Source organism: Bombus terrestris, chromosome 4 (genome assembly GCF_910591885.1).
Source record: "Bombus terrestris chromosome 4, iyBomTerr1.2, whole genome shotgun sequence".
Classification (NCBI taxonomy): Eukaryota; Metazoa; Arthropoda; class Insecta; order Hymenoptera; family Apidae; genus Bombus; species Bombus terrestris.
In genome coordinates, this window is record NC_063272.1 from 12,912,525 (window position 1) to 12,934,908 (window position 22,384).

At 35.3% G+C, this 22,384-nt stretch overlaps 1 protein-coding gene across 9 annotated transcripts in view; it reads left to right on the forward strand.

Moving 5' to 3' along the window:
* Window positions 1–22,384, forward strand: part of LOC100651833 (diacylglycerol kinase theta) — a 42,906-nt gene continuing 20,522 nt past the window's right edge. For 3 of the 9 annotated variants that reach the window (XM_003394951.4, XM_003394950.4, XM_048405190.1), the window contains exons 1-5: window positions 2–1,278; window positions 12,120–12,199; window positions 13,739–13,841; window positions 15,905–16,125; window positions 17,133–17,304. In XM_003394951.4, the coding sequence (XP_003394999.1) occupies window positions 1,143–1,278; window positions 12,120–12,199; window positions 13,739–13,841; window positions 15,905–16,125; window positions 17,133–17,304 (712 nt within the window). In that variant the 5' untranslated portion in view covers window positions 2–1,142. Of the gene's footprint in view, window positions 1,279–12,119; window positions 12,200–13,738; window positions 13,842–15,904; window positions 16,126–17,132; window positions 17,305–22,192; window positions 22,337–22,384 lie in introns of all 9 variants that reach the window. The other 6 variants (XM_012307994.3, XM_012307995.3, XM_012307997.3 and 3 more) reach the window with 4 other exon arrangements.

A 22,384-nucleotide genomic window follows, 5' to 3' on the forward strand; every position in this document is an offset into this window, starting at 1 on the left:
TGGTCGTCGCTTTGACGTCGTCGAGGCGAGTCGAGGCGGCCTGGAAAACCCGTGTGCTGCTGCCCGCGTATAAACGACGTCGTTTCGCTGCACCGGCCCGATCGAAGCGTTCCTCGGTTCTCGGCTTTTGTTCGCGTGCACCGTGAGTCGATATCTCGGCCAGTGGTGTGTACGAAAACGGAAACTGAGGAAGCGTAAGCTGCTCCTCCAGGCTCCGTGTGTCGGGAAGGTACAGTGGGGTGGAGCGGCGCCATCCCGACGTCGCTCACGAATCCGATAACGCCGGACCACGGTTACCTAGTGCCCTAGTCTTCTCGATAGATCGCGCGGATATCATTGAAAATCCCTCAAAATGTGACTTGAACTTTCGAGTGAACGTTCGATGCTCGTAAGACTATTATGAAACCGGTTAGGACGTTAAGGATTGTATCGTCGTTTGTTAGAAAAGATCGTGTTACTTGACCGAATAATTCGTATTCAGTGTGGCGAGATACATACGTTATAATATAAGAAACTTGAAAAGAGGACGGTGTTGTTATTGGGAAGAGGATCGTTGGTAAGAAGAAGAGTATAAAAAGAAAAAAAAGAGAGTGAATTAGGTGAAACGACTCGAAGGGTACCCCGATAAAACGGGGCTCCCTTACGGAGAGCCCCAGCTGGCCTGTGCATGATTCCGTCACTGGACGGCGGTGGTGACGGGTCCGTGGCTTGGATGCGCGAACGCGACACCCGCATCGTCGTCGTACCGCAAGTGAAGCTCCCGGCGGAGGCGGAGGCGGCAGTAGCAGCGGCCGATGACGGTGATGGTCAGCCGCGAAACAGTGACTGCTGACTTGTGCACGATTAAACGCAATCTCGGTGTCGCGTACGGTGCCGTGCCGGTCGGTCGGTCGGTCTTGGGGGCGCAGCTTCGGGAATAATGCGTGTTAGGCACGTTACGCGACGACGAGGACGAAGGTACGACGCGAGGGACCCGAGCAGCCAGCCGCGGGTGCAGCTGCAGCAACGCAATTATGTACGCGTACGGTTTCGAGATCACGTAGTGGCTGCCGTGTAATTATGTTGTCATCGACGCGCGGCGCACCCTGTGTAGCTTCACGGTGAAAATCTGGCGTGAGCGGTGCCGCGGTGGAACGGGGAACATGGCGTCGGTCTCGGCTGAGACTCCAGCCAGCCATGGGCACAGCTTTAGCAAGAAAACGTTTCACAAGCCGACGTACTGCCATAGCTGCACCGACATGCTGTGGGGCCTCATACAGCAGGGGTACATCTGCGAAGGTAAGGTAACACCCATCCTATTCGCTACCCTCGTCCTTGTTTATCGCTCCTTTGTCTTCAAAGTTTCATATATACAATAATTCGTAGGCGAATCATGTATTCATAAACGATTAGACAGGAAACAGTGGATATCATCTTGGTCGATTTCGAATGGCAGACGAAGTTCAAGTTACCGAATGGAAACGTTTGAGTGGGCTGTACGTATCTTCAGTCAATCCGAATTGGTTGACTTTGATTGGTTTAGATTCGTACATCGATCTTCGATTTTTCAAAATCGAGTGTCTTACGAGTATCTTATATTTATGGATCGAGTTTTCTGGTGTAGTTTCTAGGGTAGAGGTCAAACGGAAAGTAGCGATTCGCGGAAAAGTTCGAAGGAGAAATGGCTCGGTGCGGAAATACGTTTGAAAATGAAGAGGTCTCGATTATGTTGATTGGAGTTTCCGAGCAGTGTCAGAACCGTGGGACAAATTTTTCACGGAGAAACCGCAAGGCAGAGAACCGATCGATATGAGCACGTTCGGTAACGAAATCGAATACGCGACGCGTTGCCGCCGGAATACTCTCGTCCCGCCTTTTCACGGGCTCCGAAACCTTGGTCGGCGTGCGAAGTTGAAGCTGGCTGACCTCCAAGAATGATGAATGGCAAGTGCCCATTCACCGTGTGTACAAAGAGTGGCACGTTTATACAGAGAACTGTGTTCTCTGCTAATTCTTTTCGTTTTTCCATCGAATTTCCAATCGAACTTTCCGCTTGAACTTTCCGTTGCTTGATTCAAGCAGCGTTGGGATGTCAATTTTCCAACTTTCCATCCGATTCTAACCAAACCCAAAAGAATTCTATAGATTAATTCACAGTTAAAGAAAGCAGATCTTTACTTTAGTTAATTCTGACGATATAGGTCACGTCTTTCAACGCAACGTTGTTTCCACGTTATAAATTTTCAAAATTTCGCTATATAACGCTTCTCATTGCGTGTATTCTCCTTCGTCCAAAGATAACGTTCAGTAACTCTACTTGCACCGAAATTTAATCGGAACATCGAATTTCGAAAGAATCGTTAACTCCGAAACAGTCTCGGAAAATGTTCAACCCGTGGCCTAGTTTCCGTCTGACATTCAGCTCGGCTGTTCGATACTATCGAGCATCTAGATCCGAAGGAATCACGCAACGGATCCCAGCCAACCCTTACGAATTGTCCCAAATTCTCCATGGTCCTTCCCCCCCACCCCTCTCTGGGCATCCACCTCTGCAAGAATTCTCCATAAGAATCCATAATTGCTTCCTCGTGTACGGGGATTCTCGCTGGCGCAACCCACCATCTTTGGAGCCCGATAACGAGGCGCCACATTTCCCACCCCGTCGCGATTTGCGCACACTCCCGTTCGAGTGTTTACCCCTTGCAGCACGGAGTCGCGACAAGCGAACAGGAAGAAGCGTAGAATCTTCACAACCTAGATCCGCCGTTCTTCGATCCTTCGTTGCCATTGTCAATCTCATTTCACATATTTTCCTCCTTTCCTTCTTTTTTTCTCCCTCTCTCAGATGTCGTCAAAAGGGTGGTGCGTTTGGGGCGGTTGGTGAGAATTGCAATGGTTTCGAGTCGGTCGAGGGAAATCGAGCTGAAACGGAGGCGAGGGCGCGCGCATCGAGCCTTTTCATAAGCATTGATCGTGGGGGGTGGTGTGGGATAGCTGATAGACTCTGGAGAGAGAAGGAGATAGACGAGAGGGTTAGCTGAGGGGTGTGGGGGCGTGCACGAGAGAAAGAGCTCGTTCAGGCCCGTGAAGGGTAAGCATCCGCGGACACTTTGCAATTTCGTGTCGTTTAACCGTCGAACGATCGGCTCGATTCCTGCCTGCGAATCCTGCCACCAGGATTAACCATGCAATCTCCAGCGTTTTTAGCTTTTCGCGAACTGCAGCTACAGTTTGGTTAATTCGCTTGGAATCGGGTTGAATTTTACGATTCACGACGTGCAATGAGAAATGCATAGGTATAGTTTTTAGAGTGTTTGATCAAACACGAGGACCAGACTAATCGAGATTGAGTGTACTTGTAGTCATTGTGAATTACGAGGGCAATATTTTACTTTCTGTCTTTTTATTCTTTTTTTTTTTTTGGCTGTTGAAAGCATAGGTTGGTTAATTATGTTTGTAGAACTTTATGGCAGTTTCGAGGTTGTACGTAAATATTTCTTATATTTGTTGCTAAAAATTAAATGGAATTGAAGCAGAGGTCTGTAAACTTTTAAACTTTACGGTTACATCGTGTTAGTCTGCGATATTATTAGAGAATGTCGTATGGCGAACAATGTTCAAATTGCAATTTTATTCATTTATTTTGTTAAGAATAACACGAACTGATATAGATTATAAGAATCTACTGTGTATAATAAAACCTGTAGTACATAGGTCAATATGCACGGTACTTTTTTAGAACAATTTATCAAATATCTCAGAAGTAGATATATCAACAATTTATATCTTGTATTGACATCTAACGTTATCTTTATTAAACATCGTTAAATATTTTTCACCGGATGCTTCTTGGACATTCTCTTGAACTTTAATCGCTATGAGATCCATACGATATTACGCGAAATCCACGAAATATATTCGCAACATTTTGAAAGAAGCTTTCACAGTAATTTATTTAAAATTGAAATCTGAATAATTGAAATCTCCGACGTAAGTTATGAACCAAATATTTTAGAAAGATACTTCCACGATAATTTACAATAGACATACACAGTATAATTTTATATTATGAAAATAAATTTTGCACGAAATCTATTCGCGTTAGTATGCACGCATATAGGTATCATACACATATAACAAAACATTGATCAGCAATAAGCGTATTGAGTGCAAGTATCCTCGACTCTCCTAAACCCTCACACTCCACGGTTATCATTTATCTCAAGGAACTTGTTCAACTCGAGGTGTTTTATCATATCAACAAGCATCCAACAACATTAAGCAAATCGTGGTACAGAATACAGCAACGTGGTGGTCGATTTTACCGCGGCAATTACGGGCGGGCAGAGACGGAATTCAAGATGGGATCGAGATCAATCAGAAATGTCGCTTTTAAGGCGGACACAGCGTTCTGCTGTGCGTTTAGGGAATCGTCGATCCAGAATATATATATACATATATATGTATCTAGAACACGCAAGAATATCGACACGTTTCTGTTCGATACGTTGCACACCAACGCCATCGAGCTTTCTGATTCCTAGAATACACATGGACATCAAACGTAGCTGTTCCGCGATAAATCCAGCCGTTCACCGCGTTCATCAGCATTACGAATTCGTTATTTTCTCGAATTCGTGCACTTTTCATCGTCATAGTAAGATCATCGACGAAAGACTCGGAGATCGCATTTGTATTAACGCATTAACGATCGGTGACGTGTTACTAGTTATTTCCAGAAATATACAGCGAGTAACAAAGTTCGATTGTATAGTGGTGTATCTTTGGGTCGATTAGAAAAGAATTGGATTGATTCCATTTTTCTTTTTTTTTTTTTTCTGGAACGTCGTTCATCGTAGGTATTTTAAAATTGCATTGGATTGGAACAAAAGTTTGTAAGGTTTTTTTAAATGAGATTCAAAGACAACGTTTGGATGCATAGATATTTTTGTAGATAAATTTATTCGACTGCGCGCGTGTCACGTGTGGCGTCTGACGTGGTAGATTATTTTCAATTAGCGTTACGATTTGGCCATCGACTGTAAGCTCGATCGAACGTTGATCAAAATTTCTATCTCTCAATCGGGCCATACCATTTCAGGCCGATAATTTCACCCACAGCATCATATTTGTAAATGTTACAAAAGATCTTTCTCACTGTTTGTATGGCGTTTTTCTTCTCTGTGTTAAACAAAGTAGCAAATAACGAAGATGCCTGTTCTTTGTCCATCTTTATTTCTAAAGTAAATATACTTAAATTTCACTAATCCGTACAGAAACTGCAGGGAGAGACGCGTTGAAATATCAGTTTTCTCGTAATGTCGTATTAACGGCGAAGAAACGTTCTTTAACCGTAACTCTGAAAATATTAGAAAGATATCAACCTTTTGATCGTCATCAGGTGTCTAATACTTATGGTCGATAGCATATGCGGAACAAGTATACGTTGATTCTAAAGGGAGGAGAATTTCTTGTATTTATTTCAGTGCTACAACGTTTAATATTCGAAATTAGAATTTTAGAACTCTTGTCGTTGCGTACTATAAGACACGAGTAAAATTATCGGTCACGAATGCGCTATGAGGATGATCAAAGGTTGCACGAATATTCGGAATACTTTGGACCCGATATCTTAATTTTAGCTTTCGTGGGATTTTCAGACGCGATCGATCGACGATTCCACGGATCCCGATAGATCTCGAGGTCGTTGTTTAGAAACGTACTGCGATCTGGCTTTCTTCGTCTGGGTAAAAAAACATCGGAGATTAATCGATCATACAGAATTTAGTATTAATTGCGTGTGATTTAGTACTAATCGAATCAGGAGTTATGTCGAACAATTTTGCGAATTGGAAGGTAGATGAAGAAAGTACATAATAACATTGCGAACCGAATTCTTTGGAATTTACATTCGAATTTATCATTATTTATGATATATTCTTAGGACTCTATCGAGTCTTCCTGTAGAATAATTTATTAACTGATGATATCAGTTAATTAACAAGTAACTTCATATTTCACAAGTTTACGTCGAATAGGATAATCAAGCGGCGTGTAATTTGAAAAAGCTAGTCGTAGAATTTTAGTTCTTTTATTATAATTATATATTACATTATTATTTTATTTTATTATATTATAAACGTTTTACTAAATTAGATTTTAATATCATAGAGGTTGCCTTTGTGCAGGAGCATTTATTAGCACTGGTAATCTGTAACTTACACCTTTAAAATTTTTTAAAATAATTTCAAATAGGTAGCTGAATTGTGCAAGAAAATTTTAGAAATAAACAATCTCATGGAAGTCAACTGTTTACTATTGACGATATTCGGCACTAGTCGAATGCTGATGAATACGATTTCAATTAATGCTAATAAATTAATTAAATACAATATGCAACATTAATGGAGTACCAATTACGTATTCGATTAAATAAATAATTTAGAAAAAGTAGAGTTGATCGGTTTGCCTTCTGACAGGCTCAGTTCAGTACATTCTCTAATATAGCATTAAGTATATTCTGATACCATGAATTATGTACATATTTCAATTTGTAAGGAAACAAAAGAGAATGTAAAAAATTCGCCATAGACTTTTCATGTCGTAAATGTAAATTAATATTTTAATGAAATGAAACTTAAAACTAAATATTATTCTTCGTTAGACCATTGATTTTTATGCATTTATGGGAAATTTAAAGTTGCAAAAATACACAATGTGCACATAAGACGCAAAAATATTGGAAGCTAAGTACTTGGAATATTCAATAGATGATTTAATAAGTGAATTGAATTTTTATAAAAATTTCATTCCTTTGGTAAAGTTAATGAAAATATGAAATTCCGTAAAAATGAAAAAATCTAATTATAACGAGTACTTTAGATGCACATTTTGCACCTTTGAGTTTCCCATAAATGCACAAACGTCCGCAGTCTAATAATTAGATGGCGTAGAGTTTAACTTATAGATTTTTCTTTAAATAGACAGAATTAAAATGGCGCTGAACACAGGCAGGCGTGCCGATATGAATTTCGTTATTTTGAACGCAACATTTCGAGAAAATCTATTTTTCATCCGTTTGATTCAGAAACAGTTTATAAGACGAAATATCGTGGGTTTCGAGAATTTCGAGCAATGTCGTTCAACTTATTAATAGTCGTTCACCTCGCGGCGGTAAAAGAGAAATTTATGAAGAAAACTCATGAAGAAAAACGGTAGAATAACAGAGAACGTGTCTTCAAGGCTGGCTCTATTTTTAGCAAACCGGAAATATAGCGTACGCCACCGAGTCTTGTATACGTTACACCTCGTTATGTCGTTCTACCTGTTCCCTACGATTGCTAGAAAATGAAATTACACCGTGTTACCAACGTCTGCTTAAAATGCCGATGACATTTAATAATATTCAACGAGCCTTTGTGCTTCTGAGTTTTTGAAGCAAAGTTGATGCAATAATGTTCTTTACATTAAGATGGTCACTTAAAAATAACTCGAATTCACGTCACGGTTAAGCTTCGCAATTTTCCAGGAAAAGCTGGTTTTTTCATAAAACGCGTATATCGATAGGACGTGTGTAATAAATTTAGTGATTATGCGAAATTGAACGATGCACGAACTTGGTGTGCCGGGTAATTACGTGGGATTTTACGCTGATGAAGGTACGCTAACCCTTTTACAGAAGACTTTAGAAAAATCAGGTCTATATTATGTTATAACGTAGCTTCTTGTAACAATAAATATCACACAGAAGAAACATGATAAGCACGTTTTCCTTCACTTCTTCATCTTAATGTCGTTTTATAACTAAAAACGAACGATTTAATACAACATAGATGAACATTGAAAGACGTCCTGGAATTAATTAAAGCGATAAAGAAAACAATATTTTTGATATTCTAGTATTACAGCAAGTAGTATCTTTGAGATTATGAAGATGGAAGGAACAACGTGTACTCAGCATTGAGATCAAATTGAAAAGACAATTTTAATAACGCGAGATTAGTTGAAAACGTACGTTCTGAGTTTTAAAACCACAGTTTTAAAAACCAGTGGTAAATTAACTTAATACGTTGTTCATCTATAATCTTCACGTAGAAGCATGACTTTGGTCCAATAAATTTCAGAACAGTTTAATTATTATTCGACGATAAATATGCCTTGAATCATTTTGTTCAAGTTTTAAACGAAAAAAAAACCTATGCCTAATATTTTAGGAAAGATTTTAACATAGAATTGAAAAACACATCTATGTCGAAAGTGATCGAAAGAACGTACGCAGGTATAAAAGATTATTTATATAAAAATTGATTATCGTATATTGTATTGCATCACAATGCGTAATAATATTAATAGACAGGACATATTTATTTCCCAGTGATTATTTTACAATAGGTGGAATAAGAAGCGAGAAAATGTGTCTAATCTTGTCTGTTATACTGTGCGTATTTTCGCTTTCTGTATTTTGACCAAGCGTTGGATTATGAAAAATGTACGCGTTTGGACACACTTGCTGAATGCATTCGGGGGCTCGTTATTGTCGGCAGAAGACAACAAACAGATCGTAAACCTCACAATTGAGTGAGAACGTTACGAAACTCGATGCAGAAAATTGCAATACGAATTGATATTAGACGCGTTGCAGCTGAACAGTGTTTGTCTGTTGGGATTCGAATAGGTCATGAATTGGACATTAAAAACTTAGGGAATGAGTAAAAAAATTAATTTTAGCATTTGGACGCAATGTCTAGTTAATATTATGGAATTTAGAATTTTTCCAGTAGTATGATTAATGATAAGACATTCTTTAATTCAATCGATTATCTTCTAATTATCTCGTAGAATTTGGAGTAAGAGATAAAATGGAGTAAGATAAATTTTGTAGTAATCAATATCAACCTTGCCGACAAATAAGAGTCTTGATCGGTGCTATTAACAAAATGTTAATATTAATTGCTGCTGTTAATGTTGTTTTGTGTTCGAGGGCTGCTCCAAAGATGTGATATAAATTAAGAAAGAATTAAATTGTTTTCATAATCGGGGCATTGCTAAGTGCTTTGATATTATTTATAATGAAATCAGTAAACGTTTTCACAGCAATAATACAAACAACTAACGTTTCCAAAATTCGGAACTTATTGTATCTTATTGCTCTAAATTTTATTTTCGTCAGTGCCAAATCTTCATATTCTAATGATGTTCTTAAAAAATGTTTATAAGGAAAGACTCGAGTTGTTAGATAAACTTACATTTTCGTCCTCTCTTTCGATTATTCTGTTTCTTATTTTCTAGAATAATATCTTCCACTTTATCAAATTTAAATTCACTAAGTTAATAAAATAAAAACATCATATGGACCAATACAATTAATAAGTATATCTATATGCGATTATTAATGAGGTCTTTTTATCTACATAAATCTTTCTAATCATTTTGTAATGCACACGTTCTTACACGTTAAGTTTAGCTACCCTTAGCGTATAACGCGAAACGTTCTCCAACGTTCTATACGATTCTTCGGCAATTTACAAATTTGAACGATAATGGAATTATATTATTCCGCTAAAGCAACGCGTCCTTATTATAAAATTACATTTCCCGATCAGCTTCATATAATACTACGTTTAATGGAATATCGATGCGGTTCGATACATGTTGTAAAAGGTTTTGCAACTCGTATCTGCTATTAATATTAGTGGAAACCAAAGGGTTCGTAAATAACATGTTAAGAGTCAATAAATCGATATTCATGTCAGAAATAACAGTAAAGTAAAAGCAACGGTAAATTTAATAATGTCACGGTTCTCACTGATGAAATTTTGAATTATGAAGTATCTGTTGACGTAAGTTTGATACAAATCACTGAATAAATGTATTTCCGTATGGCAAAACTAATAAAAGAAACGAAAAACAGAAAAATAAGAAAAATAAGAGGACGGAAGAAGAGGGAATTAAATTATCATTACCGTTATGTTAATTAAGAAATTTATTGTTGGCTAATATTCACCAGTTTCGGCATCTTATCATTTCCCATACCCAATATTTTAATTTCTTCCATATTTTTTTATTTTGCGTTTTATTTTTAAAATATAATCGATGTAACTTTCTATAATATTCTCTTCTGCAGATATTTTATCTTCAAGATTTACATGTTTTATAAAACATCGCCGAAACTAGTTAAGATCTTATTAATTAATTCGTTATCGCTCGTGTCTGGTGCCTCATTAATTTTGTTCGCCGACGTTCCATTGCTCAATATATTTGCGCGTTTATTCCGCGTTGGGTTTTAAAGTATCGTAGAATTTTACACTCTGATTCAAGGATTCAAAATGAGCGAAATTGATTTCTTCACGATGCAATTGAATTAATAAACGCCATATACGTCCCCTTTAATGATTTCCTTCATTCAATCTATTTATTACAATATTTCGTTTATCGTCTCGTGGGGCAACGAATATTCACGTTTCGTAATTTGTTTACAATTCGTGCAATAAAATATGGTTTCTATTTTAAAAACGATTACTGTAAACATTTCCTCTAAACATGTAACAAGCTTCTATTACACGCAATAACAAAATATTGATGATACCGCGTCTTTTATCGCGTACATTATATTTATAACTGTAGCAACGAGCAGTTTTGATTGAAATCTAAACGCATTATACTATTTCTGAGAATGAGGTGATCTCATTAATTTACTTACTCGGGTATCCAATATTTACTATTATCAATGTTTCCGTTGTAATATTTGAAAATTTGTCTCCACGAAATTATATAATGGATATCAACCTCGTGTGGGCGATGGCGATGAGCCAGACTTAGGTTTCACCAATAGGTCAAACTCATCTGGTCCGAATTTTGCCACTCGTTATTTTATACTCTAATTTTAAATGACGATCAAACTTGATAATATCATTTTCATAATTTTAGATACAATTATAAACGATTGTTATGCCATTCGTAATATTATGAAATTCTAATCGACAATTTGAAACGTTGACTTCTAGATTTTTGAACTTGCTTTCTTTGCAGATATAGTATACATGATATTATGTGCCCGTAATGCAAAAAGCATTGCCATTATTGGTTTTAGATAATTAGTGTTTCAATCAAGAAGAAATTACAGGTGATTCTTTGTAGTTTTACATAACAGCTAGAAATATCCTATTTCCAACGGTACGTAATAAAACTATATTTGAAACAATGGGCATACATCGAAGCAGGAATTGAACGGTATTTGCTCAAAATGTATCAAGGCATTGGCAATCGCCCAATGATTTAAATTCTAGTAAACTATAATTATTTGTTTTACATTAGCTATTGTAAATTGATGACGTTTATTTTGTCTAACTAACGTGCGTATTTTAAGCTTTCGAAATATCACCAAAATGTCACAATTTCTTTTTAGAATCTTGTTCTTTCTTCTCGTTCTTGTTTTTTCTTTTTTTTTTTTTTTTTTTTTTAAATCTGCTTTTGGTATGGCAATGTCTTCTGGCAAATTCACAAATAATTTCCGTTAACTTCAAAAGTGAAGTAAATTCGTCTCTGACAGATAAACAATCTTTTTCCCGTCATCTATAAAGTTTGATCTAACGTTCTTGGTTTATAATATGATTCAATAAAAATTGAAAGAGAGCTTGTCCCAAAATTTAAATCGTAGAAACTTCGACACGCGATTGAGAAGCATTAGATCATCCTCTAAATAGTTCGTTCTTTTTTCGTATATTACGCGAGGAATCAGAAATTATCCGTCGTTAAATAATCAGTGATATTTGTTCTAATTAATTTTTCCATTGCCCTTTTGCAAAAATTCCCACTATGAAAATGTTCGCTCTTTTCGCCGCAGCTATCGATAAAATCTGGTTATCCGTAAAACGAAATTACGCAACATTTGGAAAAGAATTTCTCCAATTCTGCAACGATGCAACCGATCTTTACTTTTCAAATTCTCCAACGATGACATCAATTTTTATTTTAAAAACGTAGTACGTTTTCACAAGCATTTACCATTTAGTCTATTCTCCTCAGTTCTGTACATGTAAGAGAGAAAGAAGGAAAGATGGTGCCGTGGTTTGTTTCCAGCCTGCCTCAGATTATATTAAATTACACGGTGAAATCTCCATTTCTCCCGTTTCTTGTTACAGTTTGCAACTTCGTGGTGCACGACCGCTGTCTCAAGGCCGTCGTCTCCCCCTGCTCCACTATCGCGGCAGGTCTCATTAAGGTAAGAATACCCTCGGTTTCTGTTTTTGCCCCTTTTGTGTGACCGGAGATGAGTGAATTCTTCCCCCGCGACCTATATTTACGCACTACTGAGAATACTCGGTTGCATAGTATCATGGTTGCGTCGAAAGTTCCGTTCGCAGCGAGGTGAACTTTGTGAACACCGAGTTCTGCGTTAACAGTTGCGCCAACATGTTTAAAGATCACAGGGAGGAGAACTTGTCAGGTACATTTTTGTCGATTTTTTTTTATTTTATAACTACAAGGCAATAGATACTTCGATATTTCCTCTCTATATATTTATTTGTAATAGTGTTATTAATACTAAATTAATTGTCTTTTTCATACGTTACGACACTTATTCCGGTTGATAGAAACATCAGTTTTGTTTATTTAATGCGCACACCTTTTACGTGATAAGTGAAAATAAACGAAATAATGGCGAAACTTAATATCGTAATAAATTACATCTAATCAATTTGATGTATTTCAATGATGCTGTTATAAAGTAATATATATACAGGGAATGATCTCTGGAACACCGCGGTGTTCGAACACTAACTCGAGAGTCACTGTAGTTGGAAAGGGAAGAAACTTGTTAGGTTCAAGGATGTAAGTCTTGTAAAATTAATAGCACATAGATTTGAAAAAATTTGGTAAAAAGGCAAAGATATAAGCATCAAGAAATCATTTCTTATTATAAACATTAACGCTATTAAAAATTAGGAACATTTATTTACGTTAGCCCCAAAACCAAATGGAAACTACAGGGGAAGGACACGCGTCAAATTTTCCTATCTTTCACAAATTCAGAATCTTGTTAATCAATCTCACGATTGTCTTTTTATTTAAAAATATTACTTATCCTAATAATTATACGTTAGTTTTTAATTATACACTAATAATTATACATAGTTTTGGTTTCTATAAGACTGCGTCAACCTACCAGCTATTTTTTAAAGACTTCCATCGTTGGACCAAACAGATTATTGCCATTTTTAATTTGTGATATTAAAATCCTCCTTGTTGATATTAAAATCCTCCTGTTTAATCATAAAATGATATAGGAATCAGAAAGTCAATAAGAACGTTCTTCTCAAGCTTTCCTCTTTTAATTTCCAAATAGGAATACAATTTTAATAACGTGCAATTGATTGACAATACAGCGACTAAGCGAATATTAAAAACGCTTTCATCTAAAAAATAGAAAATGTAATTTCTCGTGTTCTTCCCCTGTAGTCTTCATTTTAAATAGATTCATCTTGTAATCTTTCAACTTGCCTCGTTCCTCTACCCTTTACTCTTCCCTTCTCTTCCTTTATAAAATAGTCGTCGTGAGTAAAAACGTTAAGACTCGCGTTAAATGGTCAATTATTTTTACGGTGGTTATTTTTAAACGGAGTAAAAGTTGCGAGCAAATGGGGCGATTTTTGTTCACCTTTAACGCGCAGCTTCCAAGGTGAATAAAACATAGCGAGGTTAAGACGCGCTTTACGAGGCTAACAAAATGAGAAACGAGAGGTTTTTCCATTTGTTGCAGAACCCGGTTGCACACTGTTGGTCAGAACAGGTACATCGTAGAAGAAAATTCTGCAACGTCTGTCGTAAACGGCTCGATGATAATCCATCCATACATTGCGAAAGTAAGCTCATTTTCTACATCTTGTCTTCCTTGTTAATATAAGATTATTTCTTACTGTTTAAATTATGTATATAAAACACAGTGTCAAAATGTCAAAAATGTGGAATCACGTTTCCATATATATTCAATTTCCTGTTGTATTGTACGTTGATTAGGAGTCAACATCCTGGACGTTAACGATAATCAATTTTACTTTAATAGCTGTTTTTAGTAAAAAAATTTCTTAATATTACGCAATGTTAATTGTTGATTTTTTGTTGTAAATTTCTTGGATATATGGAACACGTAGTAATTCCAAGCTATTGGCCAATAGTCGATAGTCAGTGTGCTTGTGTTCTATAGATTTATTATGAATAACGTAGAAGCTAGGGCTGCAAACTTTTTCACAGAATCTAACCGACTTCCGTCCGTCAGTTTGCTATAAAAAAATGACACAATTTAAGAAACATATACTTTGCTTCACGACTATAAGAAAATTTGTTAAAATTCTTTAAGATTATAGACTGGGTGTTACAAAAACTTGAACCTGTCTCATTAGCATTATTCTTTTTGCTGGTAAAATTGATTAACGACATAAAGTATCGTTATGTTCTAACATAATATCTTGCATGTTTTGGAGAAGAATCTGACGCTGTTGAACCGTGTCACTTTTAAAAGTAAAGCTATGATCGTAAGATATACTCACAGAGTTTCCTACATACACCTACGCAGAGAATTTACATTTGAATTTTTTTTTTTTTTTAAATATCACAAATCCCTTTATTGATTCCTTGTCGTCAATTTTTGTTAAAACGTTGCATCAAATCTGCGACCTATCAGAACACTATAATCGTTACCTTTTTTGCATAAGTATTGAATCGCATATAGATAAGTGATTATTTCGTACTTTTTTCTTACTCTTTTACTTTTAAAGAACAAAATAGATGAGAGTTGCGTGGGAGAATTTTCCTTTTATTAGTGCTTAACGAAAGTAGAGATATCATCACCATTTTTACACTTTGAACCTATCGATGCCAGTGTTATCCTGGCTTCTAACCTTTTCCACTACGATTTATTCACAACGAATACGTGCTTACACATTTCATTTCATTTTTTTCTCCACGTACGTAACGATCTAGAGCAGATGATGTGTTTTAGGTTTTACACGATATATCTGAATGAAATGAAATTTTTCTGGTACGCGCTGTAACGCAATAATGTAACGTTACAGAGTAAGAGAATATAAATCCCCTAAGGTGTCTATTTTCATCTCATTAAATCGTAAAAGCTTATTTAACCATAAAAATAAAAAGTAACTTGGTGAAGTTGCACGAAGCAAGGTAAAGCTGTCTACTGTAATTTTTACAGTCAGAATATCGAACGCTTTGATAATTTTCTTACAATTTAAAAAAAAGAAGAATTATATTAAATTTTCCTCGATGAATAATTTTTTCATTATCTTTCTTCTTATTATTTTCCGTTCCTACAACTTTTACAATCGGGCTTACTCTTTGTGTATTTCTTTCGATCGCGTGTTCCTTCTCAAACTTCTACTGAACATTTCAATCAATTTATTATGAAGAATTCTTTCATCGTTCATTACTTCAGCAATATCACAGTTTTATATCTCTAGTACTGTATCATTTTTATTTACACGAAGCATATACACACATAACGTGTAGCATATTTGTTTGCGAACGTGTAAAATAACAATGAAAGTTTAGTGTCTTATCGTTAGTCGGCTTGGCATAGAACGCGTTAACTTTACGAATTTTATGCTATCTCGTTTTGATAAAAATAGCTTCTGTTTTTAGGACAATCTCTTGGGCGACTATACTAATGCATCATAATTTACACGTCATATCACACTTTCTGTTGCTTGATATATTAAAATCAGTAATCCGTGATTTGTGACTTGTCGAAGCTCGCTAATAATATTGGCGCGATATTACCAAAGAAAGTGTCTCGAGCGATTTAAGAAAAAGAAACATCTTGAACAACTTGATCTTAGAGAAAAGTCGAAATTTTGGAAAGTCCGCGATGTTTCAGCCGAGAGACAGTGATCGATGATACTTGTAATTTCAGTATGCGAGTACTTCGTACACACGGAGTGCCAGGACTTTGCCGTGGCAGATTGCAAGGAGAACGCCACGTATTTACCTGGGAAGGACTTGGCGCAGGTAAAACATACCCATCACTGGCGAGAAGGTAATCTTCCGAGCAGTTCGAAATGCGCTGTCTGCAAGAAAAACTGTGTTTCTGCTGAGTGCCTTTCCGGGTTTCGTTGCGAATGGTGCGGCATGACGGTAAATGTTCTTCCTCTTTTCTAAACTCCCCTTCATCGTTTTACACTTCTCCGCTGTAATCAATGGTGTGCGAAAGTTTCACCGATAGAGTCTTAAATAATTTGTTACGTTTGTAAACAAGTATTAAAATGTTATCTCTCGCGGCGTTAGAATTTCATTTTGTACTGTATTAAACTACAGCAGTTGTTCCTCTTCGAAGCAAGAGTTTAAAAAATGATAAAATCGCCTGGATAACGTCGAACAATGCTTAATTAAAAATAACATTGATCGTTGCCAAATCGAATTAACGAGTGCTCTTGTTAATACAATGAGCGCCGAGCTTTAATAAAAAATATAGATTTGCATAACAAAAGCGTTATTTCTGTTCACGTTGTGTTAAAAGAGACGATGGGTATTTTTGCATATGGAAACGTATAAAAGTAGTTCGCTTTTGTGATTTAGTACGACACGAATATTATGAATTTATTATAGAATCGAATAGCTATGACTTATAAATTTATAAATAGAATCGTTTAAGTCATTGTTCGAATTTGTACAGAATCTTCTTGCCGAGGTAATTTGAATCTTCGCGGAAATAATTATTTTGCGGTACAAATTACAGCAATTATTTAATCAAAAGATTCCTTCTATTCTTGGCTACTCGCGGAGCTTCATTTATATTATAAATACGAAATTAACTTGCAGTTTCCTCGCTTTCTCTTCATATTCAACTCTCGTGCGTCTTTCATTTCCTCAACTTTAATTTGTCGCTTCGTTGTTACACGGACGATGATGTTGGACGATAAAAAAACCGATCATAGCGGGAGAATCTTCGAGAATTCTAAAATATCAAAATATAATTTATTTCCATCTTATCATTTCTATCAGCTATGAAGAAACTATGTCGTAATATTTAACGCTGACTACCCTACATTTTTTAAAGCGTAAGATCATCCTGTACTTTGAAACAATGGTCAATATACTCGTAATAATAATAAATAAGAAATGTAATAATCGTCTGGTTGCAGTTGCACTCTTACTGTTATAAAAATATCCCGCAAGAATGCACCTTTGGGAACTTGGAACCGATTTACTTACCACCACATGCAGTCAGCATTCCACGTACGGAAGTTCCCATGGAGGCCATCATTGGTGTACAAGTACGTCGAAAAGAAGTCCTGGCGCGTGAGTATTCTTGCCGTAAGTGTCTATTGTACAAATATACGTTTCGAATATCGATTAGAGAATGTGTAACACGTGAACGGTTGATGGACGGAAGTAGTGGAATGAAATTATGTTCACGTACGTGTACTGCTAATATGGCTATTATATAAATATGTATATCTTGAATTGTCGATATTGTACCGATTTGTTCGAAATTTTATTTCAAACTATCGATCATGTGTATGTATACGAACGAAAAGGAAAAGGAAAAAGAGAGGAAACGAAGGATCATAAGGGAGAGAACCAGCTTAGAGAATAGCGTGTAGGATGTGTCTCTATGTTTCCTTATAGCCGATTAAAGACGATTAAACGATTGCAGAATGTACGCATCTGTAAATGTTCCTATCTGCGCGAACTTAATATATTTATTTGCGTATTTAAATGAATTTATTTTATTTTATTTTTCTTCTATTTTTGCCGCGTACCTAGAGCAATTATTTGGAAGGTTTTATTATTAAATTCAGCCCGTGAGAATTTATTGCATTCTACATATTGATAATATTAGTATATTACACTCAGATAACAAATAATGGCTCAATTAGAGTGTTACGAATTTCATGGTCGATCAATCTTCACGATACATCGAGCACACGTTTTATCGAGTTCCTATAAAATGTCACAGTGTCAATACTTGATGCACCATTTAAGGAAAAAGAACACTGTCATACAAAGATCACATTGTACTCATCGTTAGTACATAATAATTCTGATACTCATAGCAACGATACATTTTAACCAGATAGCCTACTACTACGTTTAGATAGAATAGCCACGTTCTACATGTTTCTTCGTGTGCAAAATAGAATTTTCTTTTCTCACACTGTCGTATTCGCTATATCTTTTGTATTTCGTTCGAACGGTAATTTATACGTATATATATACACGAGTTTTATATATAAGATATAGGTATACAAGATTATATATATATATATACATATATACGAGGATTAAATGAAAAATAATGCCTACGATTTTATAATTTATTAATAATTGTCAGTATATATCGAATTTTATGTGTATATGTATACATTGTATTTAGTAGGGATATTAAGAAACAAATATTAAGACAATTAACAATTGTACGATAAAATTATGTAGTTATAGTTTGTACGTTTATTATTATAGTTTGAAATAGAGTAGATACATCAAGTATAGATTATTTCAAATGAGAAAATAGTCGCAACTATCGAAATTTCTTTATTTACTCTTTAAAGAAACGATTTTATCGTAGGTTTAATTTATATAATTCAATTTTAATTACTCCTTTTTAAAAATATTTATATGTATTGGTAAGATAAACAAATAAGTAATACTGGCATTTACTGGAAAATATTAACGGGACAGATTGCGTAGGTCTTTTGCTCTTTCTTTACCCAACGTGTTACTTAATAATGAGATTACTCGTTTTAACAACACGATCAAACGTAATCAATGTAACACGATCAAATGTAAGAAATTGATCTTCGACATTTCATTCTATCCTTCGCATGGCTCACAATTGGTTCCATGCACATATTTTCTGACTATGCTCGAAATTGAAGGACGCAGTTTAGATTCGAAGAATTTTCCGCGAAATTATTTAATTTTTAAAACGTTTTTGCGCGATGATAGGAAACGATGCCACAGGAAAGTCAGCTATCGTAGAAAAGTATGAACGAATGAAATGATAATTATCTTTTATTCAAACGTTAGGGATTAGTATATTTCGATTCCTCACGAAATTATAAAATCGAACACATTACTTTCCATTCAATCCATTCGTGTACTCGTATTTATAAATATACAGATCTATAGAAACAGATCTATTTTAATTCGGCAAACCTATATCGTGAAATTTCCAAACATTTATTCGTGCGTATGTTATCCCATAAATTCTATACGATAATGTTTATTATCTTATATAGTAAAACATTAACGACGAAGAAGAAACGAAAGAAACTAGGAGGAGCAATATAAGATAATTTTCATTATTTGTATTGTTACAACCTATATTAAATATATATCTATATGTATGATGTACCATCGACTTTTAGACATAAATATCTTTTGCATGGTATTTAGCATTTGCTCATTCGTTCGCGTGTATAAAAGTACATACATATATATACTACTTTCTCGAATTTTATGATATATATATATATATGTATTTGTGTGTATATATATATATATATATATATTATAATATACATATACGTATTTTCCTTCAGAGCATGCGATGTACGATCCGTTGGATAAGAAAAATAATCCCACTCGTGTTTTTTAACTCTCGAACACGTTTCTGTCACGTTCAGTCTGTGGTACAAAAGGCTATCTTGTGTCTTATTTATTTTTCCCACTCTTTACTCGAGTATTTTTACGAGAAAGTCCGTTATCCAACTTCCTGCCAGATTATTACTGTTTCTCTCTAGTGATCATTATACGTATATACGTGTCTTTTGTAACTATTTACCACAGCCGTCTTCCAGTTTCTCGCACTCTCAGCTTTCCACGCATCGATCGGGAAAAAAGATTCGCGAAATTGGAAATATCAGCCACGATTGGCTAGCTCGCTGTGGTTATTCAGAGTAAAAACATTTTCGCGAAATTCAGCGGCTCATGGCCTTATTCCGATCGCTACGCGTGATATCGAACGCGTGAGAAAAGACACGAAATGGTTTTGTGGGATGCTAACATCGAAATTTCTGATTATCGAGCAAATTGAGAAAACACCGGTAACACAAATGTTATATAGGTTGCATTACGTATATATCAAATATTCGTTGTGTATATTGGCTTGCGAAACGTTATTAAAATCACTATTGGAACTCTATAGAAAGATACTTTCGAAAATTTATTCTTATTCGAAGAAAATATACGCACGGTGGAAGTTATACTTCGGCAACAAAAAGTTTATTTGAAGGATCGACAAGCAGGTAATCGTCTTTGCCAGGATAAGTAATATTTATTGTTACGTGTTAACGAAGATTATGACGAGAGACAAATATTTTTCAAGCATTTTTATGTTTTACAAAGAACGTATTAAGTGTTTTATACCACAGTGGCAAACTCGTAGAAATATTATCTATATTTAGGCCAAGACGTTAACATTATTTATGTGTAAGTGTTAAAATACCGAAAGCTCGTTAAACATGTTGTTATACTACTTCACTTATATATTACCAATACATACATTACAATTTACAGTACATTCGATTCAACGCGTTTCTTACCGTAATATTTGTTTAAAAAAAAACGATTTTCAATGTTGAATTTTTCCAATACAAGTTTTGCGATCAGAGTATCTAGTTTGCATATATTTGCAAACGTTATAGCTTCTGTGGCTGTTGCTGTTATTAATCGCTATTCTCAGTGTGCTTTCAATAGGCGTAATGACATTTACGATTATTATATCGATTCACGTGGCTTTACAAATACAGTTACACGGGTTGCCAATATCGTTGCTAAGACACTTAGGAAAATCAAAACTATGATTCTAAAATCGTATAGAGTCAGTTTCAGATTTACTTAAGAACGAGGATGTACATGTAAATACTTCATTTATAGCATATACGAGATAAATGTTTAAGTCGTTAATGTATGATAGTTTTATTAAAGGTTAAATTAGAAATATAAATTAAGGATTTGCGTTAAAGGTGTTATTAAATGCAGAGCTAAAACTTTTTATTTTTATCGGTTAATTTAGTTTTTTTTATGCTTTTTTTTTTCTTTAGAAAAATATTTGTGATGAGTATTGTGTGTATAAAATAGCGATGAAGTAGTAAATAATGGCGATTAAATAAAAATTTGTGGTGCTGTGTACCGCATCACGCTGAGTGTTTGCGATTTAAACGTTGGCACGTTGATTTCACGTTTGTCGATGATTTAATTAAAAGCGAATTAAAAGCAGAAACATGTAATAAGTACTGGTCAATTTTCTGCTATCTTTATCGCTAAATTTATGATCAATCTATGAAAATTCCGAATATAATCAAGATTTTTGTTCGTGGTTATAATACTTATAAAATATACGTACGTATATCCGAAGAAGATTAATATGTTCAACTATAATCGAATATTTTTATTGTCGTCTTTGACTCGAGGAATTTCGGATTAAGCATGAATCGAAAACTTTATACATACGCGTGTAGTATTTCTATATAAGAAACAATATAGAAATTAACGTTTATAAATAAGAAGATTCCAGGAAGATTATTATTCTTTCGAGTTGTATTCTTTGAGATATAAGGGTACTTCTACCGATAGAAAAATTATTGAAATCATATTGAACAATTCTATCAGAACTTTCTTACTGTACACTATATTATAAATCGTAACGAACGTCAGCACTTTCTAGCTCGATAATTTACAAACTCGTAACATCAGCGAATCGACAAGTTACAAGAACAGTGGATTGAAGATTTCTATTGCGCGAACAGAACATTTACAATTTTATAACTATGTGTCAGATACGACGATCGACTTTGCAGTTTACAATTTTCAGATTTCACGCGTTCTGCTATCGATCTTACTATTATTCTGTAAGAGAAATTATATCGATAACCTGTAACTTGTAAACGTGTGCTGATAAGAATGATTAGCTCAGGTGTAGCAAAATCCACGAAGAAAGAACGGCAACGCAAGAGAGAATAACAATATTCCTGAAATTGTTATAACCAACTACGTTACAAATAATTGATCGCGTTTTAATCTGTCGATAAACGCGGAATATTGCGCACGATTAAATCGCAGTCACCCGGCGTTTATGTGTCTTTTTCTATATATGAGGTCAGAAGGGAAAAAGGGAAAGGAATTGTGTAGAGATCAGAGACTTGTATAATGGTAAACGTATAAAAAAACTCGGTCTACCGTTTGCTTCTATTTGAAGATAACATCGGAGAGCAATTCGATTTCGCTGAGAGTGAACAAATTGGGGCTGCAGGCCGCCTAGCCGAAGCTTTGAGGCGCCTTTCACTAGTTTTGCCACGTAGCTGCCATGGAAATTGTCATGCTTCCCCTCCTTATGTTCGAGGTATCTAGAATATTACCATCATCTGACATTCATCTGTGTGAGCATAAT